At 40.0% G+C, this 22,671-nt stretch overlaps 2 protein-coding genes across 8 annotated transcripts in view; both read right to left on the bottom strand.

Annotated features, from left to right (window-relative positions):
- Window positions 1-5,393, bottom strand: part of POLQ (DNA polymerase theta) — a 61,503-nt gene extending 56,110 nt beyond the window's left edge. For 5 of the 7 annotated variants that reach the window (XR_012045397.1, XR_012045396.1, XR_012045402.1 and 2 more), the window contains exons 1-3: window positions 5,136-5,393; window positions 2,160-2,342; window positions 939-1,069 (exon numbers count right to left, since the gene is read on the bottom strand). Coding sequence is in view for 1 of the 7 variants with exons in the window: in XM_072881263.1 (XP_072737364.1) it covers window positions 939-1,069; window positions 2,160-2,342; window positions 5,136-5,355 (534 nt within the window). In the remaining 6 variants the exon portion in view is untranslated. Of the gene's footprint in view, window positions 1-938; window positions 1,070-2,159; window positions 2,343-4,697; window positions 5,077-5,135 lie in introns of those variants that run through there. The other 2 variants (XR_012045400.1, XR_012045401.1) reach the window with 2 other exon arrangements.
- A 1,483-nt stretch (window positions 5,394-6,876) lies between these two features.
- On the bottom strand, window positions 6,877-22,193 carry METTL16 (methyltransferase 16, RNA N6-adenosine). The gene is made up of 9 exons (XM_072881247.1): window positions 21,938-22,193; window positions 21,533-21,732; window positions 19,083-19,223; window positions 15,473-15,588; window positions 14,502-14,644; window positions 11,296-11,365; window positions 9,419-9,508; window positions 8,351-8,524; window positions 6,877-8,257 (listed from the first exon to the last, which is right to left on the bottom strand). The coding sequence occupies exons 1-9, from the start codon at window positions 22,063-22,065 to the stop codon at window positions 7,640-7,642; spliced, it is 1,680 nt and encodes a 559-aa protein (XP_072737348.1). The 5' UTR covers window positions 22,066-22,193; the 3' UTR covers window positions 6,877-7,639.
- Between the last annotated feature and the right edge of the window lie 478 nt (window positions 22,194-22,671).

Here is a 22,671-nt window from a genome sequence, read left to right as displayed (position 1 = left end):
CTTTGGCACATTAGGCACTGCATTAACAAAAGGTACAAATGTTTGAACCAGATGGGTAGGATACCATATGATTTCAAGTATGTGCAGCTACGGCCAAACCTTAGGCCAGGAGTAGTAGAACACAGCATCAATAATCCTCCAGCTTTACAAGATTAAAGCAAAAGCATGTCTCCATTATCAATCACTACAAAGTAGCTTTTGCACTCAGTTTGTAACATTTCCTAGCAATTTGCATGGTTAAGATACCATCTCAGTTTACTAACACCCAAAATGTCTGAAAGGTCAGAAACTGTAACAAAAATGCCTGCTGGTTTTGTATTTGGTTTTAGTAATTGTCGTTACTTTGACATCCTAGCTAATGGAAACAATATTTTATATGAAAGTCTTCCAAGAAAAAATGTTTTTGTTTTAAAAAGACTGTTCCAACTGTAATTTTGTTTATCAATAGCTGGGGTGAGGAAGCCATGACATAACCACATTCTGTCAGAACATATTTTTAGCAAAGTCAAAGTAAAATCAAAGGCACAAAATTCTGGTGGAACACCCCAAGGAAAGCTAAAATAAAAAGTTCCTTTCTCATAATGTTGACACCTTCCCTTTGTAGTTTTTCTGATGTAATCTCTAATTAGAAATTTTTTTTAAAATTTGTATATTATAAAATCTGTGAATAAATGCAAGTAACAATGCTTTAAAAGTCAAAGCTCAAAGAAAATGTTTTAATCAACTCCTTAAAATTTTCCAAGTTTCCCTTTTTGGCTAAAACTTTCATTTTTTTTCATCTTTAACTTAGAAAAAGAGCAAATTTTAAATTATCTACAAATCCTTTCTGAAACAACTCTGCAATTTTTTTTTTCCTGAAATTCATGCAAACACTTCTGTTTAAAAAACGTGACCCAACAACTACAACCCATAAATTTACCTCCTTGAATGCTACTTACCTGCAGATAACATTTTTTCTCCTTGGCCACAGAGACAAAGGGAAGGATGAGAAGAGCTTTCTTACGAGTCTCCAGGACTCTCTTCAAAATAAGCAATTCTGCAACGAGAGTCTTTCCAGCACTGGTAGGAGCTGGAAAAAAAGAAGTTGGGTTTTTTAAAATTAATTTTTAAAGTTAAACAAAAAAATCAAAGGAACAAGCATCATAAAGCTAGCATAGAAAACAGTTACTGGAGAACTTGGGGCAGGGCTCTTCAACTGATGCCCCTCTTCCACAGCCACAACCACGTTTGCAGTTAACCCCATAAAGGGCCAAGAAGACTGCAAACTATTTATCTTCTAGCTTCTTCCATCATGCTACCAAGGTTTGTGTTCTCATCTCTGCTCCAGAAGCAAGCGCAGCTCAGAGATAAGCATGGGGAAAAAAACTCAATCAAACAAAAAAACCCACCACTGTCTCTTGGTTGGACAGGAGAGCTCAGCCACCACCTTACTGACCTAGCCCATAACTATATTAACCCCTCCTGTTTGGCAAGCATTGCTCCTTTGCCATCTATCATCTACAGAAAACTGTGGAGAAGATGCCACATAGCGGGGGACAGCCATTGCCCAGCAATCAGGCCCAAAGTCTTCTTGAACCAAGTAAATAAAACTCAAATCCAAGTCTAAGAAAATCACCCGCCCCTCTTCTAAGTTCTTCATCCTCCCACTGCTGCTCTGGGATCTTTTTCCCATGGAGACTAGACACCCAAGTTGTCATTTCCCACAGATTTCTAGTTCACCAGTCCTACTTTTCCTTCTGCGCCCTCCTCCATACACTACGTGAAGAGAAATGATAAAGGGACTGAAAAAATTAGATAGCAAATAAAAATTTTAAAAGTATTTATATCTAACATTGCTGTTATCATTCAGTTCCTGGTCGACATAATCTGTAATAAAAAAAAGAGAGAGTCATCATTAACTGACTCCTAATTATCAGTTTCTAAAGGAACATTAACAGAGAAAATATGGAAAAAAGTCTCTCCTCACATCTGGAAAGGAGTCCATCAAGCCAGGTCTGAGGTACAGCAATGGGACAGATCTTAATGGGGTCCCTCCAGAAAACAAAGGATCTTGACCTTTTTGTGTGCCACATCAGCACCCTTCAGCAGAAGACCAATATGTTCTTTTAAATGGCACTGCGAAAGTTAGGGGGGCGTCGTTTTGTCAGATGTTTGCATACCTGAGTAAACTAGGTTCTTTCCTTCCAGAACTTGTCCAAGCATTAGGCATTCTGCTTGCCATTCAAACATCTGTACTACTCCCAGACTGTGGTATTTCTCCAGAACTGCTTTCGGAAGACCCCAGCTTGCAAGGAGCAACTTGTCTGCTTGGTCTTCAGGAACATTTAACTGCTGATATTGCCCTTTGGGAGGAGGAAATAAAAAATAAAAAAGTATCATCCTTGAATTGGAGGTCACTTAGGTTATATATCTAAAGGTCAAATTTCTCTACAGGCTCCTGTGTTATGAGAAAAGGTAACAAGAAACTATCTTCCCTATATTTTTCAACATTTCCTATGGATGTTTCACCATTTTTCTTACCTCCTGACATCATTTTTTCAGTTTTTCCTCCCATAAGGTTTTCCATATTTTCAAATCATTTCTTCACCAAACTCTCGCTCTGATATTTGCTTTTGAGACATAGCAGCCATTACCAAATACATACTCAAACAGAGTTTCAGCACCAATTAATATAACAGCACTGCAATGTATTTGCCATCTCATCCTTATCCAGACTGTTTCCTTTTTAAATTATTGCTACAGAGACTTCAGTAATCCTCACAGATTACAGAACTGCCCAGTCTTTTTTCTTGCTTTATGGATTAATTAAAAAAACAACATGAACCAAACAAGTAGCTCAAGCTACTCTGCACAATGCGTGTTACTCCAGTTTATCAACACTGATTAGTATCTTCACCACATTGCCAGTTTGTCTAGCTTAATTAAGTTCCTTTCTGCTTATTTCTTGTCTTTATAACCCTAAATAATTTTGTGCCAGCTACAGATACTGCCTCCTCCCTCCCCTCCTCCTCCCTTTTTCCAAATCATTAAGAAAACTCAAACCTTTTGTCCCTTTCCTCAGGTTTCTGATCCACAGTAATGCCTCCCCTATCACCCACAACTCTATAGTTCCCATAACAGCATTTTGTGAAAGGCCTTGTCAAATCGAGATGAAAAACAAGTAACTCTGTGTACTGACTCTAACTGTACTCATTCTTCTACTGGCACATTCAAAAAAATCTAAAAGAAGTTTCCCACCATTGCTGACAAGATAAGGGCAGGCTAGATCAGAAGTACTACTGTGCACAAGCAGCCAGTATTTTTACTCTCAACATACTAAAAATTTCAACTGCCTTCTTGACATTAACCCCAACCTAGCTGTCACTGATGTATGACCATTCTCCCCTGCACAAATATATAAAAACGTTGATACAGCTTAGCTCTGAAAGCATTGTTCCACTTTGTATAAACAAAGTACTATACAAATACTAAACAAGAAGTTGAGCACCATCAGGAGAGAACAGCAGTATGCCATGAAACAGAACAGGCTTCCCAAGGGGAATTTCAAGGAGACCAGATTTGTCTATCCTAAAATGTGACTAATATGGCAGAATTAGGATTCGGAATCATACAAAGAAAAAAAAATGATGGGATCTCAAGCTTCTTTCCTAACGTTAAAACCAATGAACTACATGTAAAAGACAGCATGAGTAAAGGATTACATTTTTCGCCTGTTTGAAGAATATCTGATTAGCACTGAATATGAGTTTGAAACCTTGTGCCTCAGGGGTTCTTAAAGATTTGTGTACAGAAGTATACCCCTACAATAACCTCTTTTTTACCTACTAGAAAAATGCTAAGAAATAGTCAAAATGAGGAAGATACACATCGTTGGTTAAAAGCACTGGTATTAGATTTCTCTGAAAGAAAACCTTTCCAGAATGTGGGGCCAGTTAGACACAGGAGTGCTGCTTACTGAATGGTCTTTGAGGATTTGTCCTACAGAAATATGTACGTTGCTTTGCTCAGCCCCATTTGCAGGAGGTGACAAAATCGTATCTTGCAGAACATAATCACATCAGGGACAAGATGCGACATGACTGGAGAAGAGGCCGAGAGATGTAAATGTTTTAAAGAGTTACAAAAAATTGCAGAAATTATAAAGTTACAAGATGTTATATAAATATCTTGATTGCAGATGTTATATACATCTTGATGTTGTATACACCTTCATTTCTCTCTTGATGCAAGAGTACAGTAAGCTGGTAAAACATATTGCATATAGAAGCATCACTTTAAGTGGTCCTGGCTGGTGGCAGGACTACTTTATGTGACATCTTGCCACAAGATGTTTATATAACATTTATATAACGTATATGTTTATATAACATGTTTATATAACATCTTGTATTTATAGGCAAGATGTCATATTAAAAAAACCTACTACCCTACTCTGCATTTGCAGGTATTGGGGCACCAACCAGGACCACTTAAAGTGATGCCTCTAGATGCAATACATTTTATCAGCTTACTGTATTCTTGAATCAGTTTAATAACATAGGTAAACCTCGCCTCATATACCAAGGAATAAAGACTATATTGATTGTTGTATTATGGTAGCACCTAGAGGGCAAGTCACGAATAAGGCCCACTGTCAAATGACATACAACAAAATGAGCCCGACTTCAGAAGCGTGCATAGAACATGAATTTCCTTACCTTCCTCAACTAACAGTGAATAGGACAGGAAAATCCTTCGATTCGTATTTGTCTGCTACCACCCTTGTTCACATAAACACCTACCTCGGCTACAACCGCTGCCCTCAAGGGAGAAAGGAACAGGCGAAGAGCCGGTGCTTCCGCCCGAGGGCAGCGAGTCGTCCCCGGGGCAAAGGCCCTGCATCCGGGGCAGGGAGAGGCTCAGAGAGTCGCCGGCCCCTTCCAGCACCGCTCCGGGCCCGCTCGGGCCCACGGCCCCGCCGCCAGGCGCCTCAGCGCCATGTTGCCTCATGGGGCAGCGGCAGGCAGGGGCCGCAGCCGCAATCCCAGTGCGCCCTCGGCAGCCCGCTCCCCCTCGCCCAGCATGTCCCAACACCCCGCGCTGCGTTGCGGGACCGAGGAGAGGGAGGGGAGGGCCGCGCTCTCCTGCGCCGGTACCTGCCGAGCCGCTGCCGGGGCTCCCGCTTCTGCGCAGGGAGAAGTCGAGGCCGGGCGGGGGACTCAGCACAGTCCGGCAGGGAGCGGCGGGGCCGAGCTGGGTAGCCTTCCCGTCCCTGCGGAAGGCGGCCGGGCCGCCCCAGCCGCCGCTGCGGAGCCCCGCGGCCGAGGCTGTGGCGACGCCGTTAGGGGTGACGCTGCCATCTTCCCGCCGCGCCATTCAAACCCCACCACCGCCCCGCCCAGCGGAGTACGCGCTGCCCGACCCAGAGCGGCCGCTGGGCGGCTCTCCGCCCCGTCGCGGCTGCCGGCGGGGCCGGTGCAGCGGCGGTCGGGCTCGGTGCCTCGAGGCAGCTCCCCGGGCGGCGGCCGCGCTACCAGACGCCTAAGCGGGAGCAGGGAACAGGCAGGAGCGGTGCCGCCTCCGTGTGCTCGAGGTGGGGAGAATGTTCCCGCAGCAAACTGGGTACCCACGACACCCCGTCATGCCCGAGATGTCTGGTCACGCTGCACGCCCATGCAACTTCAAACTCCCGGGATGGCTGCTTCTGCAATTATACACCAATCACAGTTTTTGGTATTCTTTCCCAACACAGGATTAGCTTTCCAACTGCCACACTCCTTTGTCAAAGCCTTTATTTTAAATAAAATGCCAAGACAACATTTGAACTTCTAAAACAGTCATCCAAATCGCAGACTACTGGTTTTCTTTGTAAAAATACCTGGCTTTGTTTAAGCAATGCTCAGGAGTGTACGTTATTCATGTTGTACAGGTGAAAGACAGGCAATTAATGAAGCAACATAATGCAGTCTGCTTCAGCAAAACAAGCACGCCACAAGCACACAGGCTTACCTTGTACAGCTTCTTCATCCTTGCGGAAAGACAGACTGAAATGATAAACGGGGAACAGCACAAAGGACAAACGGCCTTGCTTTCTGGTTTTAATGGCTGAGCTAGCCAAAATAACCTCTTCATATTCTAAAAGAGTAGGACTAGTCTCATCTCTCCCCAGTGACCTGAGTATCAGAAGCAGTTCTGTGAAAATTCTGCAATACCCCAAAAAATGCAAGTCTTTCTCCATGACCTGCAGGAGAAGTGCTAAGTAGCATGATATACAACAGTTAACAACAGAAGGGGAAATTAAGGCTTTTCTAAGTTGCTTTTAATGTTAACTTAAGAAAACATACTAATCTTTCCAGAAGTCTTGACAACTAAGGCTGAACATTCAAAGTGGTTCCAGTAGCATGAACATATGCAGTATTTTCTTCTGTCCATCAGGAGTGCATCTTTTATTTTGGGTAACACACGCATACACACTCCACTCTCAGAAAAACTTTCTCTCCATGTTCTGTAGATCTCTACAGAGAAATGGATCACAGCTTGGATCACAGCTTGGGAGGCTGACTTCATGTGAAACAGTACCAGTGCTCATAACCTCAAACACATACACACACCCTCTCTGGAGCACCCAAGACCCATGTCCCTCAGCCTCTCTCCTCACAGGAACAGGTCATCGGCCCAGAAACACTGGGAAAACAGCTGGTGGTAAAAAGGACTAGGGAGTCAGGTGTGGAAGCAACACCCTTCTTTCCAGTTGTCTTCCTTCGCAACAGCCTGAAGCTTCTGTACCCATCTTTGACCTGCATAAGGAATTCCTGGCCCACGAAGATGAGCGCATGCTCTCACTCCTGTCATTAAAGCAATCTCTTAAGATTAAATGGAAGCAAAATCCTTTAAGAATACTGCTGTCATTTCAGACAATTATATTTGAATCAGTGTAAGGAACAGTCTAATGGAACAGTCAACATAGTTAAATCCTCTTTAAACCAAGCAGCTCAAAGAGCTTATTTTGTTGCTAAAACAAAGTTTACAAAACCAGACACTAATAGTAGGCTCTTCTGTGTTTCAAAGCCCAAGCACCAGAAAAGTACAACAAGCTGTTTTTCTAAAGCGATTATTTGAATGAATTGACACTTAAGAGGATGTATCCGTCTTGCCACTCTTTGGACCCAAGGTTAAATGCATTAAAGGGAAGAGAGGCATACTTAAATCCTTAGTTGAAAACTCCTCGCTGCAGAAAACAATTCCCACAGCAGACTAACAATTTCCTGCATTAGTATTGAAAAAAAATTGAAGAAAATATTTCAGTAAAATTTCTACTTAGTAACAATATATAATTCTATTACACCAGAAAAAAAAACAGCATAAGCACTGTTAATACTTGAAGAGCTCACAGCATAGACGTTTCACTTTAACATGTAGTTTTACAACTGCAGCACAAAATCTATTACTTCCCCATCACTTCATGTCCAATTAAGTACACTTCATGTACTCCTTGCAGCTTTGAAAAAGATATTTAAAATATCAAAGGGGACTTTAATCTCCATTTTACTCTTCTTTTTTAAGGGGAAAAAACAGGTTTTGCTAACTGAAAATTTTAATCCATTAAAAATAGTTTACAAAATTTGAGGACTGGCTTACTTTACCAAAGTAGGAAAAAGGGCTAACTAGCAACCAGTCGAAGAATTTGGTTCCGTAAGTATGTGCACAGCTGGTTCATCAAGTCTCTGTTCTGTCCTTCAACCCAGTGCATTTCTACTAACGCATCGTTTCCTTCTTTCTTCACATTCATTAAACACTTAAAGAGAAAATATCTACTAGTTTCTTTGGGACTTTGTTCTTTTTCAACTGTCAGATTGCTAGCTTCCTCTGAAGGGCAAGGTTCCTCCTTTGCATTACTGGAACCTTTGCCAAGCGACATTTCTGCCTGCTTTGCTTCTGTCTCCTCCTCCTTCACATGCTCACTGTGTTCTTCTTTGGCAGCAGATTCTTCTGTTGGCTCGTCACCTGCAGTCAAGTGAACATCCTCATCAGGTGCTACAAACCCTGTTTCAGAGTCTTCAGTCTTGGGGTTTTCACAGTCCGAATTGTTGCTCACACTCTTCTGGCTGTTTTTTTCCTCTTCCATTGCTTGCAGAATATCTTCAGAAGCTCGAGGAAGTTCTCGTAATTGCCTTATTCTCTCTCGTTTCTTTCTCCTCAAATGAATCCAGGAGTTTTCAATGGCAGTCACAAACAGGCTAACTTCATCCTTTCCACAGGGAACACGTTTATGCTGAACCTATTGCAGAAAACAGCAGAATTTCATACTATCCTCTCACAGTTATGCTTTCAAGTAGGATGTTGTTTTAGCATATAATACTTAATACTGTACCTTCAGATCAGTGAGAATCTTCTCTACCCAGGCTCTAACCACAGCGATAGCTTCTACAGCATCCCAGCCCATAGCTGCAGCTTTGATGGATAACTCTTTGACTGTAGAAGCCAAGACCATAAATGTAATTGGTTTTCGGGGTTTTTCTAATTTTCTTCTTTTAGAAGGAGGTGACTAGAAGAAGAAGAAAAAAAAAATTACAAAGCTATGCAGTATTAGGGGAATGACTTTCATACTCAGAAGACATGGGGATTAAGATTATAAAGTAAACCGCTGAACAGTCATTGACATGGCCTGAGTTTCACTTCATTTCAAAGAGTTTTAGATTAAAAACAGCTAAAAGGATCATGCACTTTATACTACCCTGATGGACAGAGGGAGTTTATCTTCAGACATTAGGCAAAAAGCTTCATTGGTTCCTTTAAACTACGAGCTCTCTGTGAGCCGAGAAAGTGCGGCTGCTCTTGGGAATAGAGGTCAACTGCCAATATCCACATTTTCATCCAAGTTCACTGAAGGTTTACTTGTACCTTCTATAAGGTTAGTTATTGTCTATACCTATCTTACAGTATATGTACATCTGGATCCAAAAAAGCAACTGGCTCACATTAGTTAAGGTGAACAAGCTCCAATGACATTCATGTAGGCAAGTCTGAGCTAAACATGTTCGTATCTATTTGGTAACAGAATCTATATGGTAAATTAAAACCAAGTTCTCAGAGGGAAGCTTAAAGTTCAAATCTAGCCCCAAACTTAGCATATTTTTAATATTACTAAATTGCTATTTGAAGTATGTTACAAGCAACCCTTACTTTCACTGAAACCCACAGGAAGTTCCTGCACCGGCTTCTTTTTTCCTCCTTAAACATAGGTCATTTATGAATCACATGTAACAACTGCCAACAGACTGGCAGCCAGTTAAGAAATCCCACTGTCCATACAGCCCAGCGCATCCAGTGTTCCACTCTGAAGGAGAACAGTTTGTTTTACAGCAGTTATAGCTCATTAGGCCCTTCCTCAAATAAGAGGCACAGACAATCACAAGCAAACCAAAATTAAGCTACTTACAGGTACTTGTACATCCTCATAGAAACTCCATGCCAGTGCCCATCTCATGGTGCGTCCTTGACAGAATTCAGTATGAGTAACTTTAGGAACCTATGCAAAGCAGCAATACAAAACTCCATTTCATATTAATAAAAAAATATTGTTTTACTGCACGTATTTTCAAATTTAAAAAAATCACAAGTTAGCATAGAGTTATTTTCTCATGACAGAAATGGAGATTCTTTCTGACATGGCTCATGGATGTCAGGGCCACTCAAAGCTAGTCAGTGCCAAGCCTGGTACCCATGCCCAGGATTTCTCATCTCTGCCCTGCCATGCCTATGCCCTTTCAAAGCTTCAAGTTCAACAACACACAACACGACCCTTTTTGTGCAGCGATCCAGCACACCTACAGCCCACATCTGCATTCTGATTCTGCAAAAAGCACATCCTTTCTCTTTGTTCAGAACCTGCTCCTATTCCACATTTGAATACTGAACCCATTGCTGTAGCTAGGGAACACAGAACAAAGGCAAGGAAGGGCTGGGAAGCCAAGCCACCCACCTGCCTGCAGATGGCAGAAATGTGCCTAGAAACATTTCTCTATCTTTGCCCCAAAAAATCAAGTCTGAACTTACACCGCCTTTAAATACAAAACTCAGATCCAATGCTAGTGTCAACTAGTCTTTCCACACATGGATGCTGTAAGACATTTATGTATGGAGAATATGCTAAATACTAGCAAGGATAAATATCAACCATCCCACCTCACTCTGAATTATCAGCTCCAGAGCAGAAAGTCCCAGGTCTGCACAGAAAAAAAAAAAATTCTTACCTTTGAGAAATGCCTTCAAAAAGAGAAAGGAAAAGGTCTCTATCCTAGAACTTTTCCTGCCTTTGGAATCCTAATGCTATCAAAATTTCCAATAAATACAGCAAATGTCAAGACAGTCTGAACAACAAGTGGACTTTCTGGAACATTTATGCTGCATCCTAACCTGAACCACAACACAGCCTGCGCTTGGTTACAATGAACATATTTCCAGCTCTATTACAACAAAGATTACAAACCTTGAACAAAATGAAATTGGTAATTTCAAGAAAAATACAAAAGGAAAACTCAGCTTTTCTATGCAAGGTTCGCAAGGATTTCTCTTACTTTACGAAGACTGAGGTACAACAGTTCAAGCATAGGAATAAAGTCAGACACTTGAAATTTCATGCCTAGCTCAGCATCTGCTTTTGGCATTGAGTTTAAGGATTCCCTATGGCCTGTAGTTTATCTTTCTGGGAACTGATTTCACCATGCATTCTCTTTCCTTCACCTCTCCACCATATACAAGGACAGATCTCACAATCACTTTCTTTGTATGGAAATTAGAGAAAACACTTCCTACAGAAAGCCATAAAACAGTCCTTTGCACAGCCTTCTTGCATGAGAATAGTACCACAAGTACTTGGTGCCAGAATTGAACACAAACAAAAAAATGCTGCTATTTAAATAATGTTACAATTTCTTTTATCAACCAAATTGCTAGATTTCGTGTTAGCTGCGGAAAGAGAGGAAAGAGAGCTAGAATATTTCTTTTTTTTACAACAGCCTGTTAAGGCTATTTTAAAGCAGAAACCCTATATGTTCTAGAATGGATGAAGACATGCTTCTACACGTGATAAAGACAAAAATATGGAGATGGTATGTGCTACTTATCTATCAGCTTTGAATCTACAATAATTAAATCTCAACTGCTTTGAGTGCTTCCCTAACAAGGAATTGCTGTTTCTTCTTGTAAATAAAAGCTCAGTAAAATAATTCAATAATAATTACCCACATGCATTGGAACATAGTATATATTGTATAGAACATATACAGGATATACATGGACTATATACAAACTCACCCCCTGGATTCTAAGTTCCTCTTTCAATGGTGCTAAACTGCATTTCTTCCCCAACATGCAACTGTACCATCTGCAAATAACACATTAACAAAGTGTTTTACAAATGCAGATTAATTGAAAATGGCAACTACCAGAAAGAACTACTTCGATCAGAAACCTGCAAGAACAATAGGAGATTTAAAAACAAAACAACAACAAAATAATCACACTCTTAAACAGAGACTAGGACATAGTACAACATGAATTGGAACAGAAGGCCCAAAGACAAACTAGACGGGAATCTTTTTGAGTTTTTAGGAAATACATAAAGTCTATTATTGAAACAGTGCCTAAACAACCAAGAATCCTGTTCCAAAGAGTCACTTTAGTTATGTGGAAGATGTTACCGCTTACAATAATTTTTTTCAATTTCTCCACTTTCTTTGGAGAATGAATCAGAATAAAAAGGAATATTCAACTATGGACAAGCATTTGTGCCTCAGAAGCAGACCTACTGACTACCACTTTTGCTCATTCGTAACTCATTAGCCAGGTTTCCATCACCTAACCCATATTTCATGAGGAAACCAACAGGGGAAAAAAAAGGAAAGAAATTTATTTTCCCACTTCTGGTGGAGCTTATCCTTCCACCCAGCTCCACATCTCCAGTATCTCCAAACATTACACCTCTGTTCTTCATCTAAATTACTATTCAAGCTCTACAACTCCCTCTTCCATACTTTTTTCATGACTGGATTCAAAAAGGTGATTCATAAATATAACATATTGAAGTACAAAAATTGGAGTTCCCAGTTATCAAGGGACAGTTTCCTCTAGCCTATGCATCTAAATTGAAGGCAAGCACTTTAAATTGCTCACATATACAAATTAAATATACTGTAAACTATAAAAAAAAATAGCACCAGTGGTATTAAGGGAGAATTATTTAAATTTACTTCCTGCATAATGCAATATACAGAATTTCACGCAACAATACTTAAATTAAGCCCCAAAATTTCTAGCAAAACTAAACAACAAATCTTTCCCAAAATTATAAAATACTGAACCTATGACTCCTAACTGAAGTGGGGATGGGGGTAAATAAGTCAAGATCATCTCCTGGGCCAAGGGAGTCTCTTCTAACAGTTCATTACTCACGTCCTTTGGTAGAGTTGCCAAACCTTATCTCTAACAGAACAGGAAACAGTATTTTAAGTAAACTGTTCTTTCTATAACAGATTCTCCAAGGCAGTTTATTCAAAAACATGAACTGAACCATTCCTACCCCCCAAACACACAGAGCTTATTTTTCCTAAATATGATACACAGTTAGCATGTGGGTATGTTCTATGCCTTATGCTGTCAATTTATCAAATCAAGAGATACCCTCCTCTTTCCTAGAGGAGTGGCGTTGCCAAGAGAAGCAATACAGGAATGATGCATTCCTCATAATTCCACATCACCTTTGCAAGGCAAAGACTTCTTGCCTCAAGAGTAACATCACCCAGTGCTCTACTACATTTGCCACTCCTTTCAAGGTTGTCAAACAGCAACTTATCAAAAGCAAGTTTCCCCTGCATCTACACACTCCATGTGCAACCAGAAACCACGTTGCTACTGCATTTCCAGAAGTCATCACAGATGCATCCCCTGCCCCTACCTTTAAGTTGAGGACAAATTAAGTCCTCAACTGTATACATGTGCCTTACAGATCACAGTATTTTACACAGTATACCACATGCTCCTGTGGAAACTACACTGGTGGAATAAAACCACTACATATCAGAACGAACATGTACAAAGGATAAAAACATCCAGCTGTAAGTGGAAGAACATTTAAAATATATACATATATACCATCACTTCCTCTCTGACCTGCCTCCCCTCATCCATTGTATCACTGACTAAATTCAGAACAACTGTTCCAGCTTATATTTAGTGTTGAAAAATCACCGCATTTCTTTTAGACATGAATAAGAACATACACACCTAAAAGCTTGTCTACATCAAGTAGCCTAAAATAACATTCTACCTACAAACTTTTACAGCAATACCAGTCATTTTTCAGTGTCCTTGCTGGCACAAAAAAGACTGCTAAAATTCTCCAAAGCTTAATTCTTCTGGCTTGTAATCACTTCTGAACATCAAAACCCCTATTTTATCACTCTGCTGTACTAACTATCCCCTTTTTATAAGATTTGGGGGGGGTGGCAGAGAAAGGAAGGAGATTAAAGAAAAAAAGAAAAAAAAGTTTCAGCATTTATGAAATTGCAACCTCTGCAAACCTTCTCAACTTTTTTTTCTTCAAAGCACTACAAGAGAGAAGCAATTCTAACAGAGCCAGATGCAGTTTTGCTTTGTCTTTTTTTTCCAAGAATATATTCTTCATTTTTTCAGGCTCATTACTAAAAAACAAACACTCTAAATAAAAGTTTTGGTATTAGATAGATGAAGATGAGATTCTATTGCAAGGCTCTGCCTAGAAGGGTCTAAACAAAACAAAACCAAAACACTTTTTGAACGTATAAAAGGCAGGCTGTATTTCCTTTACTTAGGGCACTGATGAAGCTGTGGTAATACACACATAAAATTTTGGCAGCTATATTTTAGATGGATATTAAAAAAAAACCTGAAGGAATCTTCCAGAAAAGCTAGAGGAATAGTGTACAGCACTGGGGGAGGGGAAGTCTGATAGTCAAAAAAACTGAAGATGTACCATCTGTTTATCATGTTCAAAAGAAGGTCTCGCTATGGTTTTTGTTGCAGCTTATGTTCACCCAAGATAGCATTCAGTACAACAGTGCCCTTTAGTAGGCAAAGCTGCAAGTTACCAAAATTCAGCCAGGAAAACATAGAAACCACGTAAAACAGATAACTAGACAATGTCATGAATCCTCCATCCCAGATGCCCTTAAGAATCAACACTGACTGTCTTTAGCATGCTATGGGTTCTAATTTAGCTGCAAGCTACAAGTGTCACTCGTATAGGCTTTTTTTGCCTTCTGCCTTTAAATACCTCCAACGATGAGTTGTAATTGATGCTCAGGAACAATTAATTTAACATAAACTGAGACTAATTACTGATGTGTATGTATCATTAAACAAACCAAATAGATACCACTGGATCACAGCTACATTCCTTACTTAAAATATCATTTTCACCTGATTTCTGCCAAAGCAGCAGATAAAAGGTGTGTTGGTTTTTTTTAACTGGACAAAACACTTACCGTAATCTCTTTTTAAGTTGTAGACTATCATGAATAATTCTTTTGACAAATTCTAGTTCTCCCCCCTCAGCCATGATTTCTGTGATCCCTCCTGTATTTACAGAACTGGGAGGGGGACGCCGTGGATTTCGAGAATTTACTCCCTGGATAAAAAAGAACATTTGAGATTAACATTTAATGAAATCTTAGGCTGCTTTGTACACTGCTTCCTGCCTCAATCTTTAGTGCGTAGCAAGTGTCACCACCTCTAGTTATCCTCCTCCCATCAGAAGCATGGATAATAGACAAAGATACGTTCAGAATAAGCATAACTGGGTGAATTCCCTACAATCTCAAACTTAGGTAAGTTACTTGTCACACATCAGTATCCTGCTAGTATGAAATATGTGGTTCCAATGCACGTAAGACATGCTGGTTACATGCATCTACACAATTACAATCTATAGTGTTTAATTTCAACACTTAAATCTTTTCTACTGCCCTACATTATAGAGTTAAGTTTCTGACTATATTCAGTGGGCATTGCCAAGAACTGTTCTGAGCTGTATTATATTGCCTAAATCACTACGGAAACAAAAAATACAGACAGGCATGATGCCAGAAACTAATTCCTCTGTAACACTCTTATGCAACGGGCACTTGATTTCAGATTTACTAGCTGTCTACTTTCCAAACTAATTCTCTAAGACAATTCTTCTAAGGCAATTCTTCTAATTCTCTAAGACAATTCACAAGTTCTACGTAAGAACTTGTGAAAAAATTCTACAGGTCATCCTCCACTTTAGGAAGGGTAGCAGTTAAGTTTTTCAAAACTCCTTTGTGGCAGGGGGTGGGGAGGGAGAAGTCTTAAATGCTATTTCATAATGATTTGGGATTTTCCACTCAACCTTCCCCAAGTGAAGAGGTTAAATTGTTGCACCCTCCCATTCACTGAACAGTGAAGTACATGCAACATTTAGTTGTTAGCTTACCTTCGCTTCCAACTGGTTGGCAAAAAAGGGGGGGTTGCACATGCAGAAATCGTAAACAATCTCAGATTCTTCTTTCAATGCATCCATTAGTAGAGTCTTCTGTGGTACCTTAACCACTAAAAGAAAACAGGAATTTGGTCAGTAAGGAACTTCATATTGTATCTAGCATGCCATTTACATTTCAGTGTTTCTTGAAACAATATATTGTATAAAATCTGTACTTTCTAAACAATACCTTCTACAAAAAAAGTAACAAATATCAGCATGCAAATAAAGACTTCAGGTTAAGGATTACCATACAAATAGCTTGTATGTCTATACACAGTAGTAGAATTACGTGAGTCTGATAAAAACAATAGGAACTATTTGAGTTATACTGAGTTCCCTGATGCAACTACAAATTCACTTTAAGCCCTTCCAAAAATTAACACATTAAAAATGAACAATTAAAGTTAATCACCACACAGACTCCTCGGAGATAAAATAAATCCCGGTCTAAACAATTTTTTTTAAGATAGGGAATTCTAGAGTTGTACTCAAGAAAATATATTGTTTGGTCTTTCTAGAGTGTAAAGCTAAGAGAGAAAGAGAAAGACTAAGATAAACCTATCTTCACTGAAGTTACACAGCCCCGAGATTAGCTTTAAATCTAATCTTACGGAATTACTGTGTTAGCAATACTATGCATCCTGCACAGGAACTGTAGTCTTATACAATTTAGAAGAATCACAACAGAAGCAAAAGATTAGAATTCCTTTCTGGACAAACCTTCTGCTTACTAGGGCCTACCAACTTATTATTACCCATCACAAGGATGAAGGCAAACATCCGACGCAGATCTCCACTGTCTTTCCCCAAAGGCTATATAATTCCCTTGGAAATTGTGATCAAGTCCTGTCACACGTCTCCTGAAAACCACAGGAACTCCAGTCCAAGAAGCAGGAATTTAAATATGGATGAAGTCCAGCTAAAGCATGTATAAAGATTATTACAAGCAGGACTTCTTGCAGACTTTACCAGTCCTGCAACCAACTGATAACACACATAGAATGAAGATATTTAGAATGGAGGCAGAAGGCATGCCTCTCTTCCTAACATTTACTACTACAATTTATCATCATCCTAAGAATACAAAATTGTTAGGGTAGCAGGCAATTACCAAAGTTCAGGTTACATACAGCAAGAATAATACCTAGAACATCCACTAACTTTAAACCTGCAGTTCTGTAAGTCACAAGCATTTCAGAGTACAGAAATTTATAGTCAAGAGATAAAACAAATTTTAAAGCCTATGAGAAGGATAGTTCATTTAAAAAATACACTAACACATTGTTCCCTGTTTTATAATCTTAAATTTCTAAATTAAACACCAAGCATTTCTCCTTATATCAAGTTGTTCACACTTAAAATTGTTGACATTAAAGTGTGACCCTTTCTTATCTCTGTAGGTGTCTGTTCCCCTACTCCCCTTATAACATTAAAAATGGTAAACTAATAAAATTAGTAATTACTAGTTACAATTACACATCACAGTTAAAGCCAAAAGTACTTCAGACAGGCATTACATTAGTTGGACTGATGGCTTTCAGATTACAGCCTTCCAAGAAATCACTAAACATCTGCAGAAGCTGCACAGTGCATACTTTTGGCACTGAGATGCAACATAGCAGTTGCTGTTACACACAGAGGAGACATTTACTTATATAAATGCTTTGAAATATCCAGCCCACAGTTATCAGAGTATTTCACTGCCTTTCTTGTTAGCAATACCCTTTTCAATTTTATGGAGGAGGAAAAAAAAGTAAAGAAAAAACAAAGAAAAAACATGGAATTAGTTTTTACAGTAGAGAAAGCAGACAATGGGGCTAAGATGAGCAGAACTCTGCAAAAAGATTATGTTAATCTGAGGAGTAACACATGGTGAATTGTACATACTTTCTAAAATTACTGTAAAGTTACTTAAAAGATGACATCAAAGAATTTGTTAAACAACATAGCACTGTTAAACCACACTCCACCTACATAGCAAGCTATTTAATTGACAGTATGAGATTTTATTTGGAAATAAGAAAGCAAACAATGTAATAATCATGTTGCAGAGCAATCCTAGATTACCTTGCAAGTAGTTTGAAAACTTCCAGAGTCCAAGTTGTTGAAAATCTCTTAACCTGCCATTACGTATGGGGTACTGGTTGTTTTGTTTGTTTTTTTTTTTTTAAATACCAGCAGACAAATTCTGGCCATCATCCCATTCCAGTAAAACAGATGCACAACTCAGAACACCATGTAGGTTGTTTTTTATTTGCATTTACAATCAATCCCCAGGTTTATCAGTTTCTGTTTTGCACATATAGGAGAGATTCCCTTTGGAAGAAAGTTACTGCAAACAATATTTCACTTTCAGCCAAAAAACATTACTTCTTTTTCCTCTGGGAAGAAAGAAGCTATGATGCAATTAGTAAATCATTGCTGCATTACTGCTATTTTTACTATCACTGAATTATTTTTTTCACTGAAGTTAGAAGAACAAAGGCTGTATTCCAACATGATCTCCAAATGAAGCTATGTGGCAAAAATTTCAAGACAGATTCTTAGAACACAACAAAAATCGTGTTTTTCTTTAAAAAAAAAACCAGAGGCATAGAAAGATTTCTAAATGACTCTAAAATGCCTTACTAAACAAGCTCTAGCTACAGTAGTATACTCAGCTCTAGCTAAACAATTCAGGCTCAGGAGTTAAAAAGCGCCAGGGTGGATCATGCCCAGGCAGCATCTGGCTACGGGTACCACCAGTGGTACTCCCTTGCCTGTGGCTCTGCCTACCAGCAATCAGTCATTTACTCCAGCTTATCACCTTGGGCACAACAGCTTCATATGAGGCATTTTGCTTTGCCAGAGGTTTTTCAAGTATAGTGAAACACCACCACACCACTAAAAATCCTATGATGGCAGCAGTAACAGAAAAATGTCATTGTTCCCCACATCAAGTCCTGGATCTTCAAGACTGACATGGAGGACGGACCAAAATGACAACATTTTGGTAAAAAGGGTGCTTCCAAATTCCAACAGAATGAAAGTTTTTATTTCAGAGCTGAATAATGGACCTGCTTTTTAGTGTACTGAGTTCCTACAGAAAATTTTCCAAGCTCATCCACAGACCAAGTCTGGCATACTGCTGCTACTACCACAGGCATTGTTAGGACCTCATTCAGAAATCAGGATGAAGGACTCTCTCTGCGCAAGACACCTGTATGTGGGAGTGTCATGAAAATTATTGAAGGGAGCACTCCAGATCTCCTAGCAGCAGAAACAGCACAAACTCTAAGAAATACTTCAGTAACAGACAAAGAATACGGAGAGAGAAAAACACCCCAAGGTGAAGCTTAACTTTCAGATTTTCGTAAGGCAGAACAGTTCTCTATCCACCCACCCCATTCTAGACAAGCTGTGACTTTCTGGCTTAAGCATACACGGGCCTTAATAAACATTCTGCCTCAGTAAAAACAATTGAGCATGTATTTGGCAGGAATACGGATTCTGTTATGTCACTGAACATGGCAAAAACAGGTCACAACATTTGTATGCTACTAAATACCTTATTACATCATACCTTTTATAAGATCAGACAAGTTATTCTGTTCCACATTCTTCTTGGCATAATTGAAGCACATATCATCCACTTCTGTTGCAAGAAAATACCAGCCATTCAAAGTTGCTCCAAGTAATGGGTATATGCAAGATGCCCCTGTCCCTGCGGAAGTGAAAAGCCATGAGAAAGACAACTTTTTAAAACAAAAAGAACTAATTTCAAGAAAACCTTGACCACTGATCATCTATAACTCCAAAGTTCTTCAGTGAACTTTATCTTCTTAATTTGAAATACAGCATTGTCAAAGATGCACTTTTAATAAAATAAAGAATTTCATAATCTGGAATAAATTTTCTAGTAAACGATCAACTTCTTTTTAAGTTTTTTTTTTTTTAATATGACAGTGATTAATTTATATAGTGAAAGCCAAACATATTCTGTTTTTACCAAAAAAAAATCCCAAATATATTTTTCTTCTACTATCTACCTCTAATAATTTACTTCGATGCATACAGCAACCACAAAAAAAAACAACCCCACAATATTTCTGTTCCATCAGACTGTTTTTCCCTAATGCCCAAAACAATCAAAGAGACAGGGGTGCCAATTAAGATATCTAAAAAGATAGCCAGACAAATAAAAACTTGGTAACAAAGAGAAATATATACTAGCACAAAATTATTCTCTCTCATAATTATGGCATATCTAGGTGATCCAATTACGAATGACTGTCAAATTTAGGATTAAAGTGAATGGATACAAGAAAAGGGAAAAATATCTCACCACCACAAAACTTGAGTTCAGAGATATATCAAGAGTCTACTCTTACATGGACTTACTGAAACGCAAATAACAATGCCTGTCAGTAAGCAAAAGCATGCAGTTATTTCCAGCACTCCTGCAACGTTCCTTTTGGATGACTTACTGCTTTCTCACAGTTGGAACATCAAAGCTCACTGCGAACTCAAACTGAAGATTTTACAATAGTTGGGGGACTTAAAGGATCTGTTGCTTCTACTTATCCACCTACCGTGATGAAGTTCATAGAAATAGTTTTCAAAAATGCTACCTAATATCGAATGCATATAAGCTGGCTAACAAGTCTAAAAATTATGAAAGGAGAGGAGCTGTGTGCACATCACATGATATAAACCTTGTATCCATCACAAATCCAGCTAAAAATGGAAGTCTGTAAATTTTAGAAATTAAAAAATTCCATTAAAAAACAAAATCATGCTAGCAAACACCAAGAAAATATTAATTAAAAAACTGGCATGGTAGCTGACATTACTGAACTCAGGCTTTGAGGAACCCAGTAACTTTAGCATTTTAATGTCAAGCATTAAAACTTAAGTTAAAAAGGAAATTCCAGCTTCTCTCAGCACAAAACAATCTTCAAAAACAAGCCTTTGAAATCATAAAGGAAGATTCTATTGACAAAAATAAAAGATGTGAACTAAATTCAAATGTACCATTGCAGGTGCCTTCTAAATAATTCATATAGAATCACCAACAATTTAGAATCCAAATGCCAATTTCATTATCTGTATGTGGAATGTAGTTCCTTGCTCCTACAGAGATTATCTTTTTTTATTTCTAATGAAAGCCAAGTTATGTGCATCAGTATACATCTAATAAATTCACATATCTACTGAATTAACTGTTTACATTAATCTACTGCTTATACTGCTTAATCCAGATATCATCCAGATATTGTCCAATAATCCAGATATTGAAACTGAGCAAGCTGCAATGCTCTTAGACATGTGACATCCATCTGTGGACGTTTAGTCCAGTTTAAAAAATATTTTGTTTTCAACAATATACATGAAATCTTTTACCATCTACAACCAAAAGGCACCTTTGCTAGTATTTGCCTTGGTTTCTAATTAAGTCTCTTTTACAATTTAGCTCATGAAAACATATGCGGGGGGGGGGGCGGGGGGGGGGGGAGAATCAAAGTTTAAGAAAAGACAGATCATTCATCTCTCAAATACACCTGAAACCACAGAATTTTATTAAAAGGAACACTAGAAAATATTGCTATGCAACTCACAAACTCTCTTGTGCAGGCATCCAAAAGCAAAATTAATAGATTGCTAATATAACTCACTAGTTAGAAGACTGAAAAGAAATGACATTTTAAAATTCCTTTAGAATGACATTTTTGCCCATGTTACTAGCAGCGTAATTTTTGTATACCGCATAAAGCTACACTCAAGAGAGTTCAAGGCCACGAAAAGCCAAATAATTGCCTGCTATGGCCATGCCTGTATTTGTGCAGAGAAATCCTACCCACCAAGAAGCCAAATGAATACCAGTGGAGTCAGATTACCCATTTCACCATGGCGAGCACAGTTCAGATTTTTTTGTTTCTCAAACTTCACGTTTCTCTATGGATGCATACAGATTTTATCAGCTAGTGTCACTGACAGTAAACAAGAAATTAAACATTTTGTGTTTCCAAGTACCTATGTCAATGCCTCGCCTAAGGACTTGCTTGTCAGCATCCTGGTGACCAATGAGATCCTCCACCCAGTGGATGTAGTTCAGCCTCAAGGGAACGGTAGGAATAAGCCTTTCCACGGGGATGTCAATCGTGAGCCCAAAATCCTCCTTCAGGAGGGTACACGTCAGAGCTCTCACCGCCTCAGGGTCCTTGAAATTCAGGCTGAAAGGTACAAGCAGCGGTTATGGGTCCCAGCGCCCTCTCGGTCGCCACATCCCGGAGGCGGACACACACACGGCGCCTGGGAGGCGGCGGGAACGGCTGCACAGCCCCCGGACGCGGCCTGGCCTACCCCGCCGGCCCTCACGACGCGCACCACCCCCCCCCTCCCCCGCTGCTCCGCCAAAGGCCGCCGCGCGGGCCCTACCTCACCCTGCCGGTGAGGGTGGTCTGCACGTGCTGCTGGAACTCGGGGTACTTGGCGGCCAGGTAGGCGAAGTCGGGCGGTTTGTCCTTGTAGCGGTTGCGCGCGTGCATGGACTTGTTGAGGGCCATGGCGGGCGGTGAGGGGGAACCGCCGGCAGCGCGGGGCGGACTAACGGCCTTCCCTGCCGCCGACCGACCCACCGGCGGCGCGCGCTGCCCGCCCGGCTCCCGGCGCGCACCGCGGCCCCTTGGGGCGTACCAAAGCGCAGCAGGCGGGGGGGGGGAAGGGGGGTGTAGGGAGCCGGAGCCGGACGCCGCCTCGGTCAGACCATCGCGCACCGCAGTGACAGGGGAGCGGCGAGTCACCGTTGCTGTGATGGAAGCGGCCGAATAGAGAAGCGACCAACGTATTTTATAATCTAAATGTTTTATATATGGGCATCATCGCTTCAGAGTAAGACATTCAATGAGTAATAAAGAAAGTTAAAATTATGTAAACAGCTCAAAGTTCCATTTTTCTGGCAGCCGCTCCGTCCAGGCTCACACTCGGCAGCGTGAGGAGCCTCCGCTTTCATATTCACACGTATTACTTGGCCGTTACCTTCGTCACCTTGAAGAGATCTTTAACATTCTCTGAAACGCCTCATAGTCCTGGATTTCCGTGTAAGTGGTGCATGAAGTCACTGACGACCGAGCAGTGGCCTGGGGCCTGCTGCCCGTGGCTTACCTTGCACA

The sequence above is a fragment of the Ciconia boyciana genome, chromosome 1 (genome assembly GCF_034638445.1).
Source record: "Ciconia boyciana chromosome 1, ASM3463844v1, whole genome shotgun sequence".
In the NCBI taxonomy this organism is placed as follows: Eukaryota; Metazoa; Chordata; class Aves; order Ciconiiformes; family Ciconiidae; genus Ciconia; species Ciconia boyciana.
The sequence above is the reverse complement of the archived record's forward strand: the minus strand, read 5'-3'. Positions and strand labels throughout refer to the sequence as shown.

Excerpts from the sequence above, each read along its gene's own strand:
- METTL16 (XM_072881247.1), bottom strand. The coding sequence starts at position 22,065 with ATGGCCCTCAACAAGTCCATGCACGCGCGCAACCGCTACAAGGACAAA. Across the intron at positions 21,733-21,937 it reads ACCCTCACCGGCAGGGTGAG|CCTGAATTTCAAGGACCCTG; the intron begins GTAGGGCCCGCG and ends TGTACCTTTCAG. Across the intron at positions 11,366-14,501 it reads CAACTTAAAAAGAGATTACG|ATGGTACAGTTGCATGTTGG; the intron begins GTAAGTGTTTTG and ends TGTTATTTGCAG.